Source organism: Aquarana catesbeiana, linkage group LG05 (genome assembly GCF_042186555.1).
Source record: "Aquarana catesbeiana isolate 2022-GZ linkage group LG05, ASM4218655v1, whole genome shotgun sequence".
In the NCBI taxonomy this organism is placed as follows: domain Eukaryota; kingdom Metazoa; phylum Chordata; class Amphibia; order Anura; family Ranidae; genus Aquarana; species Aquarana catesbeiana.
Window position 1 is genome coordinate 511,238,013 of NC_133328.1, and position 21,940 is coordinate 511,259,952.

General features: G+C 45.2%; 1 protein-coding gene across 4 annotated transcripts in view; it reads left to right on the forward strand.

Annotated features, from left to right (window-relative positions):
* The window catches only part of RP1 (RP1 axonemal microtubule associated), a 580,110-nt gene that overhangs the window by 543,992 nt on the left and 14,178 nt on the right, over positions 1-21,940 (forward strand). For all 4 annotated transcript variants that reach the window (XM_073631609.1, XM_073631611.1, XM_073631610.1 and 1 more), the window contains 2 exons: positions 1,625-1,919; positions 12,267-12,345. In XM_073631609.1, coding sequence (XP_073487710.1) covers positions 1,625-1,919; positions 12,267-12,345 — 374 coding nt within the window. The remainder of the gene's footprint in view (positions 1-1,624; positions 1,920-12,266; positions 12,346-21,940) is intronic.

Here is a 21,940-nt window from a genome sequence, read left to right on the forward strand (position 1 = left end):
TCTCTTTAAAAGCCTTTACAGATTAGCAGTTTAGAGTTACACAAGGGGTCTGGTGCTAGAATATTTGCTCTCGCTATGACGTTCGCGGTGATAACTTACATGTGTAGTGCAAGATCTAAAGATCCCAGATCTAAACTCTACCCTCAAAAGCATCTGATCAAACTAAGATTGATTTGATCAGATGCTGTACAAGCTGACAATGACTTGGAAACAATAAACCGAAACCAGAAGTGACAAAATCTGCTGCATTTCTAGTTTAATAGACCATAGAGACAATTGGGGTACATAAGATCCTCCCTCATCTCTATGGCCAGCCATCATGACAACCAGTTTCAGTCCCAGGATCCATGGTGGAACAGGAGAGCCTGGGAAGGGGGCAGAATGTGGTGGGAGGGGGGACCAGCTTTAAGACAAACAAACATATACCACTCCAGGTGCTTGTCCTTTTCCAATATCATCCACTGCTATTCAGGAACTTACCTGGCTGTACCCCAGAGGAAGGATGCAGGAGAAATACCAATGTTTATGTGCTAGAGGAGGGATATAAGGAAAGAGTGGGATCTCACTAGGAAAAGTCCTCAAAGGGACTAAATTGCACAGTGGCAATAATAAAAATACACTTTTGCACTCACTTGGAAACAGAAGACAAACATGCAACAATAAACCATGGAGACCTGCTTGGTCTGGGCACATGAACTACGCTGAGGCTATACCAGTGCAGCACACCATGAGTGGTATAGCTGCAGCAGAGTTAGTGTGGCCAGTAACCGGGTAGGTCTCTATGGTTTATTGTAGCACGTTTGTCATCTGTTTCTAAATGAGCGCAATGTATATTTTTACTTTTTTAATACATTTCTACAGTGAGCACTATGATTGCCATTTCTTTTTGAGCTGAATGGCTTAAAGCGGAGTTTGTGCTGGCTGGATTCTTTTACCCCTGTTGGTGATCTGGATACAGTGAAATCCATTAACCTATGTGAGCATACAACTGTGATCGTCCATCCACCTGGCCTGTTTTCAACATGCTAGTTTGACCTTTGTAGCAAGGGTCAAACAGAAAGGTGAGACTATACCTAATGGGAATTTTTGGAGATTTTACACCATTTTGAAGTAGTTCCAGAATTGTATCATCACTATTTACTCAGACTTTTCTTCATGTGTTTGTCATGTTTGCACATATGATTCTGTCACTAATATTCTGTGTGGTTTTGTTCACATTTTTGTTTTTTTAAGGATATTACTTAGTAGAGTGCAGCACATTCACATATTTTAGGACACGTTATAGTTGTTTTTGTCCCCACTGGGGAGATTTCCCTTTCATTTCCTGTCTATTTGCAGAAATCTCCTTTGCCAGGAACACAGACAGCAAGGTTGGGCAAGAACCTATATTTGGGTTTTATAGCTTTTCGGGTCACTTTTGGGGAGATTTCCTCTCACTAGAGCCACACACGGTAGTACATGTCTGCAGGAAGTTCTTTGTCAAAACAAAATAAAAAGGTTGAAGTTAAGCTTTAAGCTTCTTTAAACTAGTGTACAGCTACAATGTCTTGCTTTGTGTTCATCTCAGTAACTGTCTTTTGTTATACTCCTAAATAACAGTTTATGTAATAATTTATTTGCTTAGGTATTTTTCAATTGATGCAAGCAACCCAGAGACAAGAAAAGAGCTTTTCATTTCTCAAGTTCTCCATGATGAAAATGGTGAAACTAGACATGGCACATCATTTGCCTTCGATGGAATGGAAAATATTGAAGGAAAACTAGTGGAACATGAGATTAAAGTGTATACGGGTGACATGAGAGGAGCAGACACGGATGCCAACGTTTATTTCATATTATTCAGTGAGAATGGAAACTCATTTGGACCTGTCCAGTTGGTTGATCCGCTACAGGATAAAAATCCTTTTGAAAGAGGAAAGGTAAGAGAAATGAAAAAAATAACTAATTCTAATTATTCTATTTTAAAATTGTTTTCTGCTGAAGGTGTAATTATCATCAGAGAGGTAATATTCTCATATTAAAAAATTCACATCTTTATTTAAAAAAGCAACAAACAAAATGCAGTAACTAGAATCCAACCTATAAACCTAAAATATCTGATTAATTGCCATGTGTTAGTGCACATTTTTTAAAGTATGTCTAAAAGCAAAACTGTATTAATATAGAGTGCAAAATGGATAAAACCCTTTTCAGTTTTTTGGGGTTTTTTTCATCTATTTTTTGCTGCTGTTGAAATTTTCCTTAAATTCCGGTCCCAGAGACACAAAACAAAGCTAAAGGAAATCTTTCCTAAAATGAGGAAAAAATTGACACAGATATCACATGCACAGGTGTCCCCATTGAGGGTTTTTCCCTTACTAGTTGTTCTGGCAACATTTTCGATTCCTCATTTGTTTTTTAGTCTTAGTGACAATGGTCACTAAGAGAAATAGAGAGGAAACTAAACACACATCTAAAACACAAGATACACCTAAAACCTTACAGAGGTTCTAACCCTTCTCTACTCTTCCCTAAGCCAAAATATGGCTTTACATGCACTGCTGATGCTTTCATGAAGGCATTTGTTTCCTTGCTTCTCTACATAATGAATCAAGGATCTGAAGCAAACTCTTCATGTCAGATGTTGATTACACCTTCAAAAGCAAGTCATCAATAATGTTGGGTGAATGGTTCAGCTGAGCATGAGTTTGGGCCGAACATTGGCTGTTCGCCCCGTTTGTCCAACAGCCAAACTTGCAGGGTGTTTGGCGGGTGTTCACCCTGCTGAACGCCCTGCAATGCTCTGTGCGCTGCACAGTGCATTTTGCGCCCTGATTGGGCAAAGCTTTTCTCAATCATTGTGCAGTATAAGCTGGTTGTGGTGTTCTTAACAACCAATGAGTCATCAGCTGTCAATGTGTTTCCCCGCTGAAAGCTGAATAAAAAAAAACTTGCCAGTTAAAAAAAAAAAAGAAAGCAATGGCATGCCCCCCCCCCCCCCACCCAGTCTATAATAGACCCTTCAGGTCTGGTATGGATTTTAAGGGGAACCCCACGCCAATGTTTAAAAAAAAAAAATCATGTAGGGTCCCCCCCAAAATCCATACCAGACACTTATCTGGGCATGCAGCCTGGCAGATCAGGAAAGGGGGGACAAGCAAGTGCCCCCCCTCCTGAACCATACCAGGCCACAGGCCCTCAACATGGGGGGGTGCTTTGGAACATTCACTCATTCACCAACAAAGTTAATAAAGACAGTAGACAAGTTTTTGAGAAATCCTTTTTTATCTAAAAATAAACAATGTCCCCCGATGTAGATCCATTGTCAATGGAGGCTCATCGCAGCGCTGTACCCAAAAACAGAAAAAAAAAAAAAAAAAGGTCCACTTGCAACGAATGCTCCCGCGGTCTGGCTGGCCCACCGTTTGACATTTTTTAAAGAGCTATGGGGCGGGGCCACCTGGCAATGTCACCTGGTGGCACTGCCCCCCTGGAACGTCAGCAGCCCAGCAAGCACCAGTCTGTGACATCACAAGGGGGTGGTGCCAGGTGGCCCCGTCCTTACCTATGTAAGAACTGTGCAATAGCGGAGGAGGCATTCGACGGTCAGCCATCCATAAAGGTGGACCTTTTTTTTGTTCTTTTTTGGGTGCGGCGGGCAGCGTGATTGATTTATGGGTTTATGTTGGGGGATGCTGTTTTTTAAATTTTTTTAATAAAGGAATTGTCAAAAACTGTCTCTGTGCTTTTATTACTTTTTGACACTTTTTTGGTGAATGGGTAGGGGTACATAGTACCCCAAACTTATTCACATGGGGGTGGGATCCTGGGGCCCCCCGCCCGCAGACCCATACAACCACAGCCAGGGTTGTGGGCTAGAGACCCTTGTCCCCATCAACATGGGGACAAGGTGATTTGGGGCGGGGTGACAGAGCCCCCCTTCCCCAAAGCAACCCCCATGTGGAGGACATGTGGCCTGGTATGGTTCAGGATCACTCGTCCCCCACTTTCCTGACCTGCCATTCTGCTTGTTCAGATAAGGGTCTGGTATGGGTTTTGGGGAGGCACCACGCCATTTTTTTAAAATTTTGATTTTCACTGCATCATATTCTATACATGTGTATATGTTACAGATGCACCACTTTACAGGCAGACTAAGGGGACCCCCAGGCACAATATTTAAAGGAATTTTTATTGTTGCACTTTAAGCATCATTAAAATTACTGCTCCTGAAAAAACGTTAGTTTGAAAAAAAAAAAACCATTAGCTTTGATACATGTCCCCCAGGGCAGTACCTGGACCCCCATTTTACCCCTTTTATGGCCAATTACTTGCATATAAGCCTTCAAAATGGGCACTTTTAATTTTTCCAGTTTGACTCCCGTACACTTAAATGGGGTTTGCCTTTCGAGTTAGAACTAGAGATGGGCCGAACACCCTACTGTTCAGTTTGCAGCAGAACTCTCGAACAGGTGGATGTTCGGACCCATCTCTATTCATCAATGACAGTTCCCAGATTCCTATCCTAACAGGTTACTGTGCTTACAAATGATCTAGCAATGTATCTGATTCTACCCACAAAGTCTGTTGTCTATGCGTCTTGTGTCTGCTGGCTTCATTTGACACATGGCTGTATTCTAGACAGCAGAGCAAATCTTACCCCAGACGTCTGACCATAGCACTGTGTGACACCATCTTTAAATGATTGCTGCAGTGATATTATTTAGCACTTTTATTCTGATAAAGTGTGATCTGGGCCACCTATTGGCAAGACACCAGCCGATTTGAAAGATCCGTATCAGTTCTTAAAGCGGAGTTCCACCCAAAAATGGAACTTCCACTCGTTTTACTCCTTCCTCCCTCAGGTGCCTTTTTTTTGGGGGGGGGGCAGGATACCTGTCTTTCACAGGAATCCTGTTCCCACTTCTGGGAGCCTCAGCCGCAGGTATTGACATCCCCGCCCGGGCTCCCTCCTCCTCCTTTCACGGCTGCCGGGCCAGTAGGAGAAGGAGCGGAGCATCGTGCATGCACAGTAGGGTTCCTGGCAGTGAAGCCGTAAGGCTTCACTGCCGGGTTCCCTTACTCGCAATGGCGGCGGCATGCACCTGACAGCTGATGGAAACATCAGCTGTGGTGCAGACATCGCTGGACTCAAGGACAGGTAAGTGTCCGATTATTAAAAGTAAGCAGCTGCAGTATGTGCAGCTGCTGGCTTTTAATTTTTTCAGCGGTGGGTGGACCTCCGCTTTAATGTTAGCTTAGACTCTTATAAAATGAATCATACAGCAGCTTCCTGTTAGCCCTGCTTCCAAGAAACATAAAAATAACAAGTAGATAATTTAATCAAGTGATTGGACAAACATGCTTTGCTTGTGACGAAAACAAAAGAGATAGCAGCTGGGGTTGAAGGCCAGTAATTAAGAAAAGGCTAGAGGCCCTGTCAGATGTTTATTTCTGTTTGTGTCCCTATTGCACCTATTGCAGATTTTCCCTCCCTTCCTCTGTAGTGAAATTCTGAGCAGGACAGGAAGTGAGAATAAATAATCTCAATAATAAAGCTGCTGGTTTTCCCTACTTAATCCAAAACCCAAAAAAAGTTTTTAGCTTGCTAAATTGGAAGATCTGGGCAGAAATATAGTTGTTTGTATCTGGGATTGCTATTTTTACATTAGTGTCTGCTTCTGTGGTTTAAAAAGGTATAAGACTGTTAGCTTCTAAAAGGACTATGAAAGAACCGTATTGTATTTATTTGCCTATTAACCACTTCAAAACTGGGCACTTTCACCCCTTCCTGCCTAGGCCAATTTTCAGCTTTCAGCGCTGTCACACTTTTGAATGACAATTGCGCGGTCATGCAACTCTGTACCCATATGAAATTTGTATCATTTTGTTCACACAAATAGAGCTTTCTTTTGGTGGTATTTAATCATTTTTTGCTAAATAAAGGAAAAAAGACCATCTGGGGAGGAGGTCATATGATCGGTTAAAAATAAAAATACTTAAAACCACTCTACACCTGTTCCTGCTAGTACAGATAGATAGATAACATTTGATGATGATGATGACGATTAGGGATGAGCCGAACACCCTCCCAGTTCGGTTCGCACCAGAACATGTGTACAGATAAACAATTTGTGCGAACATGCGAACACCGTTAAAGTCTTTGGGACACAAATGGGAGAAATCAAAAGTGCTAATTTTAAAGGCTTATATGCAAGTTATTGCAATGAAAAGTGTTTTGGGACCCGAATACTGACCCAGGGGACATGTAACAATGCAAGAAAAGTTTTTAAAAGGGCCGTTTTTTCAGGAGCAGTGATTTTAATAATTCTTAAAGTGAAACAATAAAAATTAAGTATTGCTTTAAATATCGTGCATGGGGGTCCCCTTAGTCTGCATGCAAAGTAGCGCATCTTTCCCATGTTTATAACAGTACCAAATAAAAATGACATTTCTAAAGGAAAAAATGTCATTTAAAATTGCTCGCGGCTGTAATGTATTGTTGGATCATGGCAAAAAAAATAATTGAAGAAACCAGCGTGGGTTTCCCCCCCAGTCCATACCAGGCCCTTCGGGTCTGATATGGATATTAAGGAGAGCTCCATTTTTTTAAAAATGGCATGGGGCCCCCCAAAATCCGTACCAGACCCTTATCTGAGCATGCAACCAGGCAGGCTGCAGGAAACTGACTGACCTGGTCCTGAACTGTACCAGGCCACATGCCCTCAACATGGTGAGGGTGCTTTGGGTTCCCCCCCAAAGCACCTTGTCCCCATGTTGATGGGGACAAGGGCCTCATCCCCACAACCCTTGCCCGGTGGTTGTGGGGGTCTGTGGGTGGGGGGGCTTATCGGAATCTGAAAGCCCCCTCTAACAAGGGGGACCTCAGATCCTGCCCCCCCCCCTATGGGAATGGGTATCAGGTACATTGTAACCATACCCATTCACCATTATACTTACCCATTATTATTGAAACCTAGCATCATCAAGATTCAGGAGGAATAGGATAGGCAGCATAGACAGTCTTCAAGGGATCCCAGATTCATAGCAAACTCAATCAGTTACATCAGCATCAGGTGCTTGATAGCTGCTGATCCAGGACTGATTCATTTTTATAAATGTGAGCCTATCAACGGAGTCTGTGGACACACTCTTTGATCTGTTACAAACCCTCCAGCAGCAATGACTGTGCGGTTAAGGCACGCTGGATGCAGGACAGGCCAGTAGCTCGATTGCAAATTGAGCAAGTTCTGGCCAATAGTCCATCCTCAAGACCCAGTAACCCAGTGGATGACCTGTTGGAAAGGTATCCAAGTCTGCTCTTGGCCCTAGATATTCTTGCACCATATAATGCAATGCTGGTGATGGTTGCTTGAACCTATCAGACCTTGGCGCTGAGGACTTAAAAATTGTTCAAAGGCATCGGTCAGCCGGCCACCTTTTCCACCCCTCTTCCTCTGACTGAACAAAGACTCAGAAACACATTGTCCAGCACCATGAAATGGTAACCTCCAAGGGTCTGGAAATGCATTACACAAGCTTTTCTTCAAGGCCTCCTGAAGATGTTTCATCTTCTGCTCCAAAGGCAGGATGAGTTCTGCAATTTTACCCTTGTAACGTGGATCAAGAAGAGTTGCCAGCCAGTAATGATCCCTCTCCTTGATACCACAAATCCTTGGGTCCTTTCGCAGGCTTTACAAAATCAAGGAGGCCATGCAGCATAAGTTTGCAGAGGCATTCGATTCTGAGTCCTCTGGGTCACTAATGATGACATTTTCCGTAACTACCTCCTCCCAGCCTCCTTGGGTTTCTGGGGACTGATAAACTACCCCTTGAAGACTTCTGCATGTTTTCCTCTACATCCATGCTGACACAATCTTCCTCCTCCTCTTCTTCCTGTTTGTTTGGCAGCCATGCAGGAATGTTATCTGGATAAAGGGGGCCTTGAGAGGAAAGGAAGTCCTCTTCTTCATCCCGCTGTTCTGCCTCAAGTGGCCTGTCCATGTTTCCACAAAGCGTGTGCTCCAGCAGGAAGACTAGAGGGACAGTGTCACTGATGCATGCATTGTGGCTGCTCACCATTCTTGTGGCCTCCTAAAATGGTGACAGAAAAGTGCATGCATCCTTGATCAGTAGCCACTGGCGTGGCGAAAAGAAGCCAAGATCCCCTGACCCTGTCCTGGTGCCATACTCACACAGGTACTCATTGATGGCCCTCTGCTGTGTGTGCAGCCACTGCAGCATTGCCAATGTTAAGTTCCATCTGGTGGGCATGTCACAAATGAGGCGGTTAGTGGGCAGGTTGCATTCCCTTTTGAATGTCAGCCAGCCGAGCACTGGAATTGTATGACAGGCGGAAATTATCACAGACTTTCCTGGCCGACTCAGGGGATCTTGTAAGCCTGGGTACCTGGTCAAGAAATGCTGCACCGCCAAATTCAGGATGTGTGCCAAACATGGAACATGGGTCAAGTGTCCCCGTCGGAGGGCAGAGAGAAGATTGGTGCCATTGTCGCATACAACCATTCCTGGCTGAAGCTGGCAGGGTGTCAACCACCTCTGAGCCTGCCCCTGCAGAGCTGACAGAACCTCTGCCCCAGTGTGGCTCCTGTCCCCTAGGCAGACCAACTCAAGCAACACATGGCATCTTTTAGCCTGACTGCTTGCGTAGCCCCTTGAACACTTACGGAGCACTGCTGGTTCAGAGGACAATTCTGCAGAAGAGGCCATAGAGGAAGAAGAAGAGGAGGGGGTGGAGTAGAGAGCTGTAGCAGAATCACCACTAGCTTTTTGGAGGCATGGTGGTGGAACAAGCTCCAACAACACTGAACCCTGTCCTGCATCCTTCCCAGCTGCCAGCAGAGTTACCCAGTGCGTCGTGAAGGAAAGGTAACATCCTTGCCCATGCCTGCTGGACCATGAGTCAGCAGTTATATGAACCTTACTGCTGACTGCCCTGTCCAACGAGGCCAAAACATTGCCTTCCACATGATGGTAGAGAGCCAGAATTGCCTTACGTGAAAAGAAATGCCGTTTTGGAACCTGCCACTGTGGTACAGCACATTCCATAAATTCACAAAAGGGGGCAGAGTCTACCAGCTGAAAAGGCAGCAGTTGCAGTGCTAGCAATTTGGCCAAGCTAACATTTCATGTTCATGTAATATTTCAGATTTTTCTTTTTTAATAAATCCGCAAAAATGTCAACAATTCTGTGTTTTTCTGTCAATATGGGGTGCTATGTGTACATTAATGAGGAAAAAATTAACTTAAATGATTTTAGCAAATGGCTGCAATATAACAAAGAGTGAAAAAGTTAAGGGGGTCTGAGTACTTTTCGTCCCCACTGTGTATATATATATATATATATATATATATATATATATATATAAAACTAACTAACTAACTAAAGCTCTCTCTTTACGTCCACACCAACAACACCACACGCGGCCGCTATGTAAGCAGCCTTATATAGTGTGGGGCGTGGACTTAGTCCCCCTGAGCCATGTTTAGCCAAAGGCACCTTGCCTTTGGCCAATCATGTCTCTCACAGCAGCTGTGATTAGCCAAAGCATGCAGGTCAGGTGTATGCTTTGGCCAATCATCATATAGCAATGCACTGCGATCTCGCAGTGCATTATGGGGCGTTCCGCGGGGTTCGAATTTGCCACGAACGCCCCATAATGTTCGATGTTTGGCGAACGGTCGAACATTGAGCTCATCCCTAATGACGATTATTATTATTATCATCATCATTGGACATTGTCAAAAAAATGTAAAGGCCTTTAATTACAAAAAAAGTTTTACACCTCATTTGCCAATAACTGCCCCATCATGTATGAATAACCATGAAAACAGCTGGCTTTTCTATCAAAGCATCAATATACATACACAGATATGGCCAGATATGAACTATATATGTTTTGTTACCAGAACCAAACTTTAACATTGTACAATAGAGTAAAATTAGCTATATACTGATCACATTCAATGACAGATGCAGCTATCAAAATAATTAAATCCCCATCCTGGCAAATTGAGTGGTTGGCTGTTTGGAAACTGTATATGGGGTAATAATAAGCAGGATAAGCATAGTCTTCTAAAAATTACCTTATGTAGAACAGCATTTAGCAAAAAGTGAGAAACCAATGGGTTTGAGGAATAATCACTACTGGTTAAAGTGAAAACCAGACTCAGCAAAATATTATAAAGGTTTTAAACAGACGGATAGTTTGAATTAAAGTGATTGTAGGTCACATCTATTATATTCTTTTATCCTCTCTGTTTTAGGAACATATTAAATACAGTGTGTGTATTATTTTTAAATTATAAAGCTAAATACCTTCTTTGCCCAGCTCTGTTGTGTGGTCACGTGTCCTCTCTCTGCTCTCCTTCTCGTCCTAAGGAGTACTGTGGGAGAGGTTGAGATTTTCCTCTGGCAAATGCAAGCTAGCAGAGGGAGCACATGTGGCGACACAGCAGAGATGGGCAAAGAAGGTATTTAGCTTTATAATTTTAAAAAAATACACACACTGTACGTAATATGTTCCTGAAACAGAGGGGATAAAAGTATATAATAGATGTTACTTTACGACCACTTTACCAAAGGGGAGGAGCAGCAGCAGCAGCAGCAGAATATTCAATCAAGGCAGGAGGAGAGGGGAGGGGCGGGGAGAAGTTTGACATCACAGTTCACACACAGACTACACATATAGACTTCAGAATACACAGCAGGGTGACAGAGGCGCATATTCTGACCACGCTATCTGGGATCCGCAGCCATGATAAGTGTGGTCAGTACACACAGGGGAATCCAGGAACAGGCAGGATCAACCAGGTATTGTACAACATTGAAAGGGACAATTAACATGGCAAAAGCACGGTGCCTATATCTCGTGTCTTAAAGGGACAGAAGTATATTTTTTTCTAGGGCTACAACCACTTTAAAGTGGTTCTAAAGCCTTAAAGTGATTGTAAAGTCTTGCTTTTTTCCTATAAGAATAATAAACATGTTATACTTACCTGCTCTGTTGCAGTGGATTTGCCTGGATCCTCCTCTGCTTGGGTCCCTCTTCAGTGTTCCTGGCCCCTCGCTTCTGTTCAGTGCCCTCACAGCAAGCAGCTTGTTATGGTGGCACCCGAGCTGAGTCACAGCTCCCTGTGTCCATTCAGACATGGAGCCCCAAACCGGCCCCGCCCCCTCTCTCCCCTTATTGGCTAGCTGACTTTGAATGACAGCAGGTGGCAAAGGTGGCAAAGTTTAGCATCTAAAGTAGGACTAAAGAGAGTCCAGAGAAGAGGGCACTTGTGTCCATAGCTTAGATTTAAAACATCTCTAGTGACAGCTACTAGGTATTGGAGCAAAAACATCAATTGAAACAAATATCCAGGATGTGTCCTTCTACTGTATATGGGCTTTGGATGTTGAAAATTTTGGAGGGCAGGTAGGTACTAACAAATATGGGGATCCACACCAGGGACCAGGGAGTAGAGACTGTGCAGATATTTATGTGACAGAACAAAAAGATATGTTTCAAAGATTTGTCAAAGCTTAGGAAAGCGGTTTCAACAACTTGCAAACATCATGTTCTAAATTCTAAATGGCATTATTAGAAAACAAATTGAGACATGGCAGGGCCATAATGGTGATACCCTACCAACTAACATTTCAAAAATAATCCTATGACATCCATTCAATCAGCTCGTAGTACTTTTCTATTGCTTCTAGCATCCTATACAAGCATCCCATGAACTATGGTACAGATGTTGGTACATAGTCAGTAAGAATACCTACTGTATAATGAGAGGATTTGGGCTGTCACAATGTCAGACACTAACATATAGCAAAGAAGCTGCATGTGACTTTCACTGTGTGTGCTTCAATGTGACATTGCCATGTCAGTCCTATAATGGAGAAAGGAAACAGATGCAGAAATGTACCCCAGGATCCAATAAATATTCACAAAGTGTTAATGTGGTTTTAAGTGTCTTAAAATGCTTCCCTGTCATTTCCATCTATTGTAATTATTAAATATTGCCATGAATTAAAAAAAAAAAAAACTGCCAATGGTTTAGCATTTCACTAATGTCTATGTTTGTGTATAGTCCAGCTCACATTTGGTATATTCACTCAGCCTCACAGTGAGCATTACAATTATCAGTAATTATTCCATTGACAATTATAGATTGTTAGTAAAAAGTTCATCTAAACAGAACATTATAGCTAAGAAAAGCATCATTTTATCAAATTCCTGTTTACTCTATTTCTTCATTGTATTTATTTTTTCCAGGTTGACACATTCAGAATCAGCGCAAAAGATATAGGAAAAATTTCTCATATTGAAATAGGGCATGATGGAAAAGGATTGGGTGAGTTTTTATATTAAGGAAATGATCCATGAATTGGTAAAACACTTTTTCATGCACCTCAACCATCATTCATACCTCACCTGTTATCCAACTCTAATGGTATGTAAAAAGACAATTGTTTGGCACTCCAACAGATACTGAAATTATACTTTAATACAGCAAAGCACAGCACTAAGTGTTTTTGACAGACTCTGTCCTTTCTCAAACAAGTCTGTCCAAAACAGGCAGCAGCTTTCTATGATTTTAAAGTATCTGCTGGGATGCAGAATAACTGTGTTCCTGCATATCACAAGTGGAGAATCACAATTTGTTCACCTGATGTGTGGCTTGTAGTTCTAGCTTAGTGGCTGAGCCATTCTGGACAATTTACAGCCTATGGGAGTTGCATTTAATCCAATATTTTGAGGTAGCAATATGCAGGAAACAGTAATATAATTAGTAATTTTTTAATACATTTTCCCCTACCTGCTGTGCAGCTTTCTGCCCTTATTTAACATTTATCTAAGGTTTGAAACCGTAAAGTTATATGAAAACATTGATCAAATGAACTTCTATGCCTCTTTTCCACCTTGAACTTCCAGAAGTCAGTGCAGGAACTGACCCTTCACTTGGAGTATCTAGGTCTACTTCTAGGTCCTCCTTATCTGGGTTTTATTTTTTGCAGTAAGATAAACTCCTGATCGTCCGCTCCCATGTTTGGACTTTACAGTCCAGGAACTATCAAACTCTTGACTTTTTGTATGATGGTTCTGGGCTAGGGATGAGCCGAACACCCCCCGGTTCGGTTCGCACCAGAACCTGCGAACGGACCGAAAGTTCGCACGAACGTTAGAACCCCATTGACGTCTATGGGACTCGAACGTTCGAAATCAAAAGTGCTCATTTTAAAAACTAATTTGCATGGTATTGTCCTAAAAAGGGTTTGGGGACCCGGTTCCTACCCCAGGGGACATGTATCAATGCAAAAAAAACTTTTAAAAACTGACGTTTTTTCAGGAGCAGTGATTTTAATGATGCTTAAAGTAAAAAAAAAAAAAGTGAAATATTCCTTTAAATATCGTACCTGAGGGGTGTCTATAGTATGCCTGTAAAGTGACGCGTGTTTCCCGTGTTTAGAACAGTCCCTGCACCAAATGTCATTTTTAAAGGAAAAAATTTCATTTAAAACTGCTTGCGGGTTTAATGTAATGTCGGGTCCTGGCAATATGGATGAAAATCAGCGAGACAAACGGCATGGGTACCCCCCAGTCCATTACCAGGCCCTTTGGGTCTTGTATGGATATTAAGGGGAACCCCACACCCAAATTAAAATAAGGAAAGGTGTGGGGCCACCAGGCCCTATATACTCTGAACAGCAGTATACAGGCGGTGCAAACAAGACAGGGACTGTAGGTTTGTTGTTAAGTAGAATCTCTTTGTAATTTTGAACGGGTACATTTTTAACGTGTTTAGCTCCAGCCAAAAAATCTTTTTTAAGCTTTTTGGAAAACATAGGGAAGGGTTATCACCCTGTGACATTTGTTTTGCTGTCTTTCCTCCTCTTCAGAAGATTTCACCTCACTTTTTGTCCCAATGGATTGGAAAGCATCAGTGGAAAGGAGAAATGTTTTTCCCATATTAACTCTTACAGGAGAGAATTTCCCTTCCTAGGGGTAGATTTCATCTCACTTCCTGTTGTCTCCTTCCGTTTGCAAGTAGGAGTCGTTTGTAAGTTAGTTGTTTGAAAGTAGGGTCCTGCCCTATATACTCAGCAGAAATTTGGGCCTTAGGTGTTGCTGTGGCCACAACACTGTAAGCCCTCACAGGGCCCTGCTGTGAAATATTAGATCAAGAATTGTAATTACATGCCCCTGTTGAACAGGAGCTGAAAAATTAGGCCTTAGGCACTGGTGCTGGTGCCACAACACTGCAACCCCTCACAGACACTCTAGTTGGAACGCAGGAACGAGCCCTGCTGCCAAGTATTGCATCAAAAATTGTAATTACACGCCCCTGTTAAACAAGGGCTGAAAAATTGGGCCTTAGGCACTGGTGCTGGTGCCACAACACTGCAACCCCTCACAGACACTCTAGTTGGAACGCAGGAACGAGCCCTGCTGCAAAGTATTGCATCAAAAATTGTAATTACACGCCCCTGTTAAACAGGGGCAGAAAAAATGGGCCTTAGGCACTGGTGCTGGTGCCACAACACTGCAACCCTTCACAGACACTTTAGTTGGAACGCAGGAACGAGCCCTGCTGCAAAGTATTACATCAAAAATTGTAATTACACGCCCCTGTTAAACAGGGGCAGAAAAAATGGGCCTTAGGCACTGGTGCTGGTGCCACAACACTGCAACCCCTCACAGACACTCTAGTTGGAACGCAGGAACGAGCCCTGCTGCAAAGTATTGCATCAAAAATTGTAATTACACGCCCCTGTTAAACAGGGGCAGAAAAAATGGGCCTTAGGCACTGGTGCTGGTGCCACAACACTGTAAGCCCTCACAGGGCCCTGCTGTGAAATATTAGATCAAGAATTGTAATTACATGCCCCTGTTGAACAGGAGCTGAAAAATTAGGCCTTAGGCACTGGTGCTGGTGCCACAACACTGCAACCCCTCACAGACACTCTAGTTGGAATGCAGGAACGAGCCCTGCTGCCAAGTATTGCATCAAAAATTGTAATTACACGCCCCTGTTAAACAAGGGCTGAAAAATTGGGCCTTAGGCACTGGTGCTGGTGCCACAACACTGCAACCCCTCACAGACACTCTAGTTGGAACGCAGGAACGAGCCCTGCTGCAAAGTATTGCATCAAAAATTGTAATTACACGCCCCTGTTAAACAGGGGCAGAAAAAATGGGCCTTAGGCACTGGTGCTGGTGCCACAACACTGCAACCCTTCACAGACACTCTAGTTGGAATGCAGGAACGAGCCCTGCTGCAAAGTATTGCATCAAAAATTGTAATTACACGCCCCTGTTAAACAGGGGCAGAAAAAATGGGCCTTAGGCACTGGTGCTGGTGCCACAACACTGCAACCCCTCACAGACACTCTAGTTGGAATGCAGGAACGAGCCCTGCTGCAAAGTATTACATCAAAAATTGTAATTACACGCCCCTGTTAAACAGGGGCTGAAAAATTGTGCCTTAGGCACTGGTGGTGGCGCCCAGAACCAAAAATGTTCTTACAAGCTATCAGCGTGATGAGGAGGAGGAAGAGGATAATTACTCAGGGATAGTCACTCAGCATCAGCATAGGCAGTCTTTGAAGGGATCTGAGATTTCAAAAAAAATTATTCGGTTACATCAGCATCAGGTGCTTGGTTGCTGGTGGTGATCCAAGACTGATTCATTTTTATGAAGGTCAGTCGATCGACCGAGTCAGTGGACAGACGCACCCTGTGATCGGTTACCACGCCTCCAGCAGCACTGAATGTGCGTTCCGAAAGAACGCTGGATGCAGGACAGGCCAGTAGCTCAATTGCATACTGTGCAAGCTCTGGCCAGTGATCCATCCTCAAGACCCAGTAACCCAGAGGATTTTCGGTGGGAAAGGTGTCCAAGTCTGATCTTGCCCCTAGGTATTCCTGCACCATGTAAAACAGACGCTGGCGATGGTTGCTGGAACCGATCATACCTTGGGGCTGCGGACCAAAAAATTGTCTGAATGCATCGGTCAGACGGCCACCTTCTCCACCGCTCCTTCTTTGACTGACCGAAGCCTCAGCAACACGTTGTCCAGAAACAGGAGTTTGTAACCTCCCAGTCTCTGGTAACGCGTTGCACAGACCTTTCTGCAAGGCGTCCCGAAGATGTTTCATCCTCTGCTCCCTCTGCGATGGCAAGATAAGGTCCGCAACCTTACCCTTGTAACGTGGATCAAGGAGGGTTGCCAGCCAGTATTGGTCCTTCTCCTTGATACCACGAATACGAGGATCCTTACGCAGGCTTTGCAGGATCAGGGAGGCCATGCAGCGTAGGTTTGCTGAGGCATTCGGTCCGGAGTCCTCTGGGTCACTAAGGACGACATGGTCCGCAGCCACCTCCTCCCAGCCACGTACAAGTCCATGTGTTTTTTTGGGACTGATCCCTTAAAAACTGCTGCTGATGCTGAGTGCCAGGCTCCACCTCCATACTGACACAATCTTCCTCCTCCTCCTCCTCCTCCTCGTCCTCTTCTTGTGTGATCGGCGGGCACGCAGGAACACTGTCTGGATAAAGGGGGCCTTGAGAGCTAAGGAAGTCCTCCTCTTCCTGCCTCTGTTCTGCCTCAAGTGCCCTGTCCATTATTCCACGCAGCGTGTGCTCCAACAGGTGGACAAGGGGGACAGTGTCACTGATGCATGCACTGTCACTGCTCACCATCCTCGTGGCCTCCTCAAATGGTGACAGGACAGTGCATGCATCCCTGATCATGGCCCACTGGCGTGGGGAAAAAAAACCAAGCTCCCCTGACCCTGTCCTGGTGCCATAGTCGCACAGGTACTCATTGATGGCCTTCTGCTGCGTGTGCAGCCGCTGCAGCATGGCCAACGTTGAGTTCCACCTGGTGGGCATGTCACAGATTAGGCGGTTCTTGGGCAGGTTAAACTCCTTTTGGAGGTCCGTCAGCCGAGCACTGGCATTATATGACCGGCGGAAATGCACACAGACTTTCCTGGCCTGCCTCAGGACATCCTGTAAGCCCGGGTACCTGCCCAAGAACCGCTGCACCACCAAGTTAAGGACGTGAGCCAAACAGGGCACATGGGTCATTTGTCCCTGTCGGAGGGCAGAGAGGAGGTTGGTGCCATTGTCGCAAACCACCATTCCTGCCTTAAGTTGGCGTGGCGTCAACCACCTCTGAACCTGCCCCTGCAGAGCTGACAGAACCTCTGCCCCAGTGTGGCTCCTGTCCCCCAAGCACACCAGCTCAAGCACCGCATGGCATCTTTTGGCCTGCGTACTTGCGTAGCCCCTTGAACGACTACGGAGCACCGCTGGTTCCGAGGAAGAGGCCATGGAGGAAGAAGAAGAGGAGGGGGTGGAGGAGAGAGGTGTGTCACAATCATTAGCATTTTGGAGGCGTGGTGGCGGAACAACCTCCAACACTACTGCACCTTGTCCTGCATCCTTCCCAGCTGCCAGCAGAGTCACCCAATGCGCCGTGAAACTTAGGTAACGTCCCTGTCCATGCCTGCTGGACCATGAGTCAGCGGTAATATGCACCTTACCGCTGACCGCCCTGTCCAGCGAGGCATGGACATTGCCTTCCACATGCTGGTAGAGAGCCGGAATCGCCTTCCGTGAGAAAAAGTGGCGTTTGGGTAACTGCCACTGAGGAACCGCACATTCCACAAACTCACGGAAGGGGGCAGAGTCTACCAACTGAAAAGGCAGCAGTTGAAGTGCTAGCAATTTTGCCAAGCTAGCATTCAACCGCTGGGCATGTGGATGGCTGGGAGCAAACTTCTTTCGGCGGTGCAGCAGCTGGGGCAGGGAAATTTGCCTGGTACAATCTGACGTCGGTGTACCAAAATCAGATTGCCCACAAGTACTTGGCTGTGACACACCTAATTCTACACCTTCATTCCTCTCAGTGCAGGTCTCAGAGAGGACTGAAGGTCTAGTGGGGTTGGAAATCTCAGCTGATGAGGAGCAAGGAGAGGTCCTCTTTGTTCTTTGGTGTGGGTCTTTTAGATACGCTTGCCAACGAACTGCATGGCAGGTCAACATATGTCTGGTCAAGCATGTGGTACCCAAGCGGGAGATGTTTTGGCCACGCGAGATACGCTTGAGACATATGTTGCAAATAGCAGCGGTGCGATCTGATGCACTCGTCTCAAAAAAGGCCCACACCAAAGAACTTTTTGAATAACGCGCAGAGACTGCAGCGCCCTGCACATGTGGAGCTTTGGGGTGTGATGCAGTCAATGTGCTGCCCTTAGGCTGGCCCCTGGAGGGCATCCTGCCTCGTTGGTGATGTGCCGCCTCCTCCTCCTCCTCCTCCTCTCTCCTATCAGGCACCCACGTTGAGTCAGTGACCTCATCATCCCCTTCCTCCTCATCACTGGAGCAAACCTGGCAGTATGCTGCAGCAGGGGGAGCATGACTGCCAGATTGCTGTCCTTCTTGGGCACCCCCTCTGTCCGTGCTCATGTTACTGCCTTCATCGAGCTCAGTATCATCATCAGAGCCTTCCAAACGCTGGGCATCCTCCTGGAGCATGTACCCAACACTGTGGTCAAACAGTTCGAGGGACTCCTCAGGAGGACATGGTGGGGCTAGGGAAGGAGTCACTGATGACATTGAGCCGAGGGAAGAGGCCGCTGCTTTGCCAGACAAAGTACCCTGGGCATGGGTGAGAGAGGATGAGGAGGATGAGGACAGCTTGGTCATCCACTCGACCAAGTCTTCCGCATGTTGCGGCTCAACATGGCCAGCTGCCGAAAAAAAGGCCAAGCGTGTCCCATGGCCACGTGCTGATGAGGATGCACCGTCTCCACGACCAGCACTAGACACAAAGCCTGCTTGCCCTCTCTTATTGGCTTGTGACTGTCTGCCTCTCCTTCTTGGCCTTCCAGACATACTAATGGCCTGTAGCTGCACTAAGCTGGGATATATATATATATATATATATATATATATATATATATATATATATATATATGCACTGATACTGCAGCTAGCAAAATCAACTACCTGCCTGTAGTATGAGAACACCACCAACCTTCTACAGGTAGCTTTAGCTGAACACTGTGAGGTGGACGCACCCCACTAACTTGTAGGTTTAGCTGAACACTGTGAGCAGGACGCACTGCACTAACTGTAAATAGTCTAGCTGCCTGACTGTGGTACTAATAGGATCAAAAGAACACCAGCAATTTTCTTCAGGTAGCTGTATTTACTGTAACAAGACAAGCCTGCCTGTCAGTAAGAAGATAACAGAAACGGATCTAGCTGAACACTGTGAGCAGGACGCACCCCACTAGCTTGTAGGTTTAGCTGAACACTGTGAGGTGGACGCACCCCACTAACTTGTAGGTTTAGCTGAACACTGTGAGCAGGACGCACCCCACTAACTTGTAGGTTTAGCAGAACACTGCGAGCAGGACGCACTGCACTAACTGTAAATAGTCTAGCTGCCTGACTGTGGTACTAATAGGATCAAAAGAACACCAGCAATTTTCTTCAGGTAGCTGTATTTACTGTAACAAGACAAGCCTGCCTGTCAGTAAGAAGATAACAGAAACGGATCTAGCTGAACACTGTGAGCAGGACGCACCCCACTAGCTTGTAGGTTTAGCTGAACACTGTGAGGTGGACGCACCCCACTAACTTGTAGGTTTAGCTGAACACTGTGAGCAGGACGCACCCCACTAACTTGTAGGTTTAACAGAACACTGCGAGCAGGACGCACTGCACTAACTGTAAATAGTCTAGCTGCCTGACTGTGGTACTAATAGGATCAAAAGAACACCAGCAATTTTCTTCAGGTAGCTGTATTTACTGTAACAAGACAAGCCTGCCTGTCAGTAAGAAGATAACAGAAACGGATCTAGCTGAACACTGTGAGCAGGACGCACCCCACTAGCTTGTAGGTTTAGCTGAACACTGTGAGGTGGACGCACCCCACTAACTTGTAGGTTTAGCTGAACACTGTGAGCAGGACGCACCCCACTAACTTGTAGGTTTAGCAGAACACTGTGAGCAGGACGCACTGCACTAACTGTAAATAGTCTAGCTGCCTGACTGTGGTACTAATAGGATCAAAAGAACACCAGCAATTTTCTTCAGGTAGCTGTATTTACTGTAACAAGACAAGCCTGCCTGTCAGTAAGAAGATAACAGAAACGGATCTAGCTGAACACTGTGAGCAGGACGCACCCCACTAGCTTGTAGGTTTAGCTGAACACTGTGAGGTGGACACACCCCACTAACTTGTAGGTTTAGCTGAACACTGTGAGCAGGACGCACCCCACTAACTTGTAGGTTTAGCAGAACACTGTGAGCAGGACGCACTGCACTAACTGTAAATAGTCTAGCTGCCTGACTGTGGTACTAATAGGATCAAAAGAACACCAGCAATTTTCTTCAGGTAGCTGTATTTACTGTAACAAGACAAGCCTGCCTGTCAGTAAGAAGATAACAGAAACGGATCTAGCTGAACACTGTGAGCAGGACGCACTGCACTAAATGTAAATAGTCTAGCTGCCTGATTGTGGTACTAATAGGATCAAAAGAACACCAGTAATTTTCTTCAAAATACTGTAACAAGACAAGCCTGCCTGTCAGTAAGAAGATAACAGGAACGGATCTAGCTGAACACTGTGAGCAGGACGCACTGCACTAAATGTAAATATAGACAATACACTTTAAGTGCAGCTAACTGACTGACTGTCCTGCCTAATCTAGCTAACTCAAATGAAATGACACTGTCTCTCTCTCTCTCTATTTCTCAGCACACCGGAACACACTGCTCAGGGCCGCCGTGCAGGCGGCCTTATATAGTGTGGGGCGTGTACTAAATCCCCTGAGCCATAATTGGCCAAAGCCTCATTGGCTTTGGCCAATTACGGCTCTCTGTTAAGGCGGCGCTGTGATTGGCCAAGCATGCGGGTCATAGTGCATGCTTGGCCAATCATCAGCAAGCAATGCACTGCGATGCCGCAGTGAATTATGGGCCGTGACGCGCCACACGAATTTGGCGCGAACGGCCCATATCGTTCGCAATTCGACGAACGATCGAACAGCCGATGTTCGAGTCGAACATGGGTTCGACTCGAACACGAAGCTCATCCCTATTCTGGGCTTAATGGTAGCCTCCTTCAAGACAGATCTGTATGACAAATTACACTCCAGCTGTTGAAATTCAATGTTCTAGATGTGTACAACAGATGCAAACTTACAGTCTGGAGAGGAGCCTTGAACACCTTTTTGGTGCAGGGAACTTGGTAACCAGAAGTAGCTTGTCTCCTGCTGAGCACCCAGGATTTGCAGACAATTGAGTTAGCGACACTTGACCTTTTAACTGCAAGTTGATCCAACCCAGATTAAGTCAGATGAATCCACTGCTGTGACATTCATAAATCTTAAGGGAGAAAGCAGAAGTCTTGCAGCTCAAGATAAAGACAACTAGATTGCGGCTTGGATGGAACTTTGCGTTCCAGGACTTTTCGCTTTGCACCATCCAGGCATGAAATATTGTCAGACAGACTTTCTCAGTCAACAGTGTCTGAACTGAAGACCTTTGTTAGAGGTGCGGAACACTGAATACAGCCCCTGGCTTCTGGATTCAACAATAAACTGAGCAAGTTTGTCTCCAGGTCAAGGGATCCTCTATCCATAGCAATGGATGCCCTGGTGGCTCCATGGGATCACTTCATCCAGATCTATGCTTTTCTTTGCCTGAAACCCCTTTCTCATCTTCCCATGATCAAGATGGAGGATTCTGGTGATACTCATCACACAGAACTGTCCCCAGGCGTATGATACTAGGACTTTATCTGATCCCTGGCAGAAACTTTGTGGGCTCTTCTAGATCATCCAGGTCTTTTGTCCCAATGAACTTTTTATCTGCATCAGGGTCACTGGCTTTAATGGCATGGCTGTTGAAGCCCATGGCCTAAGA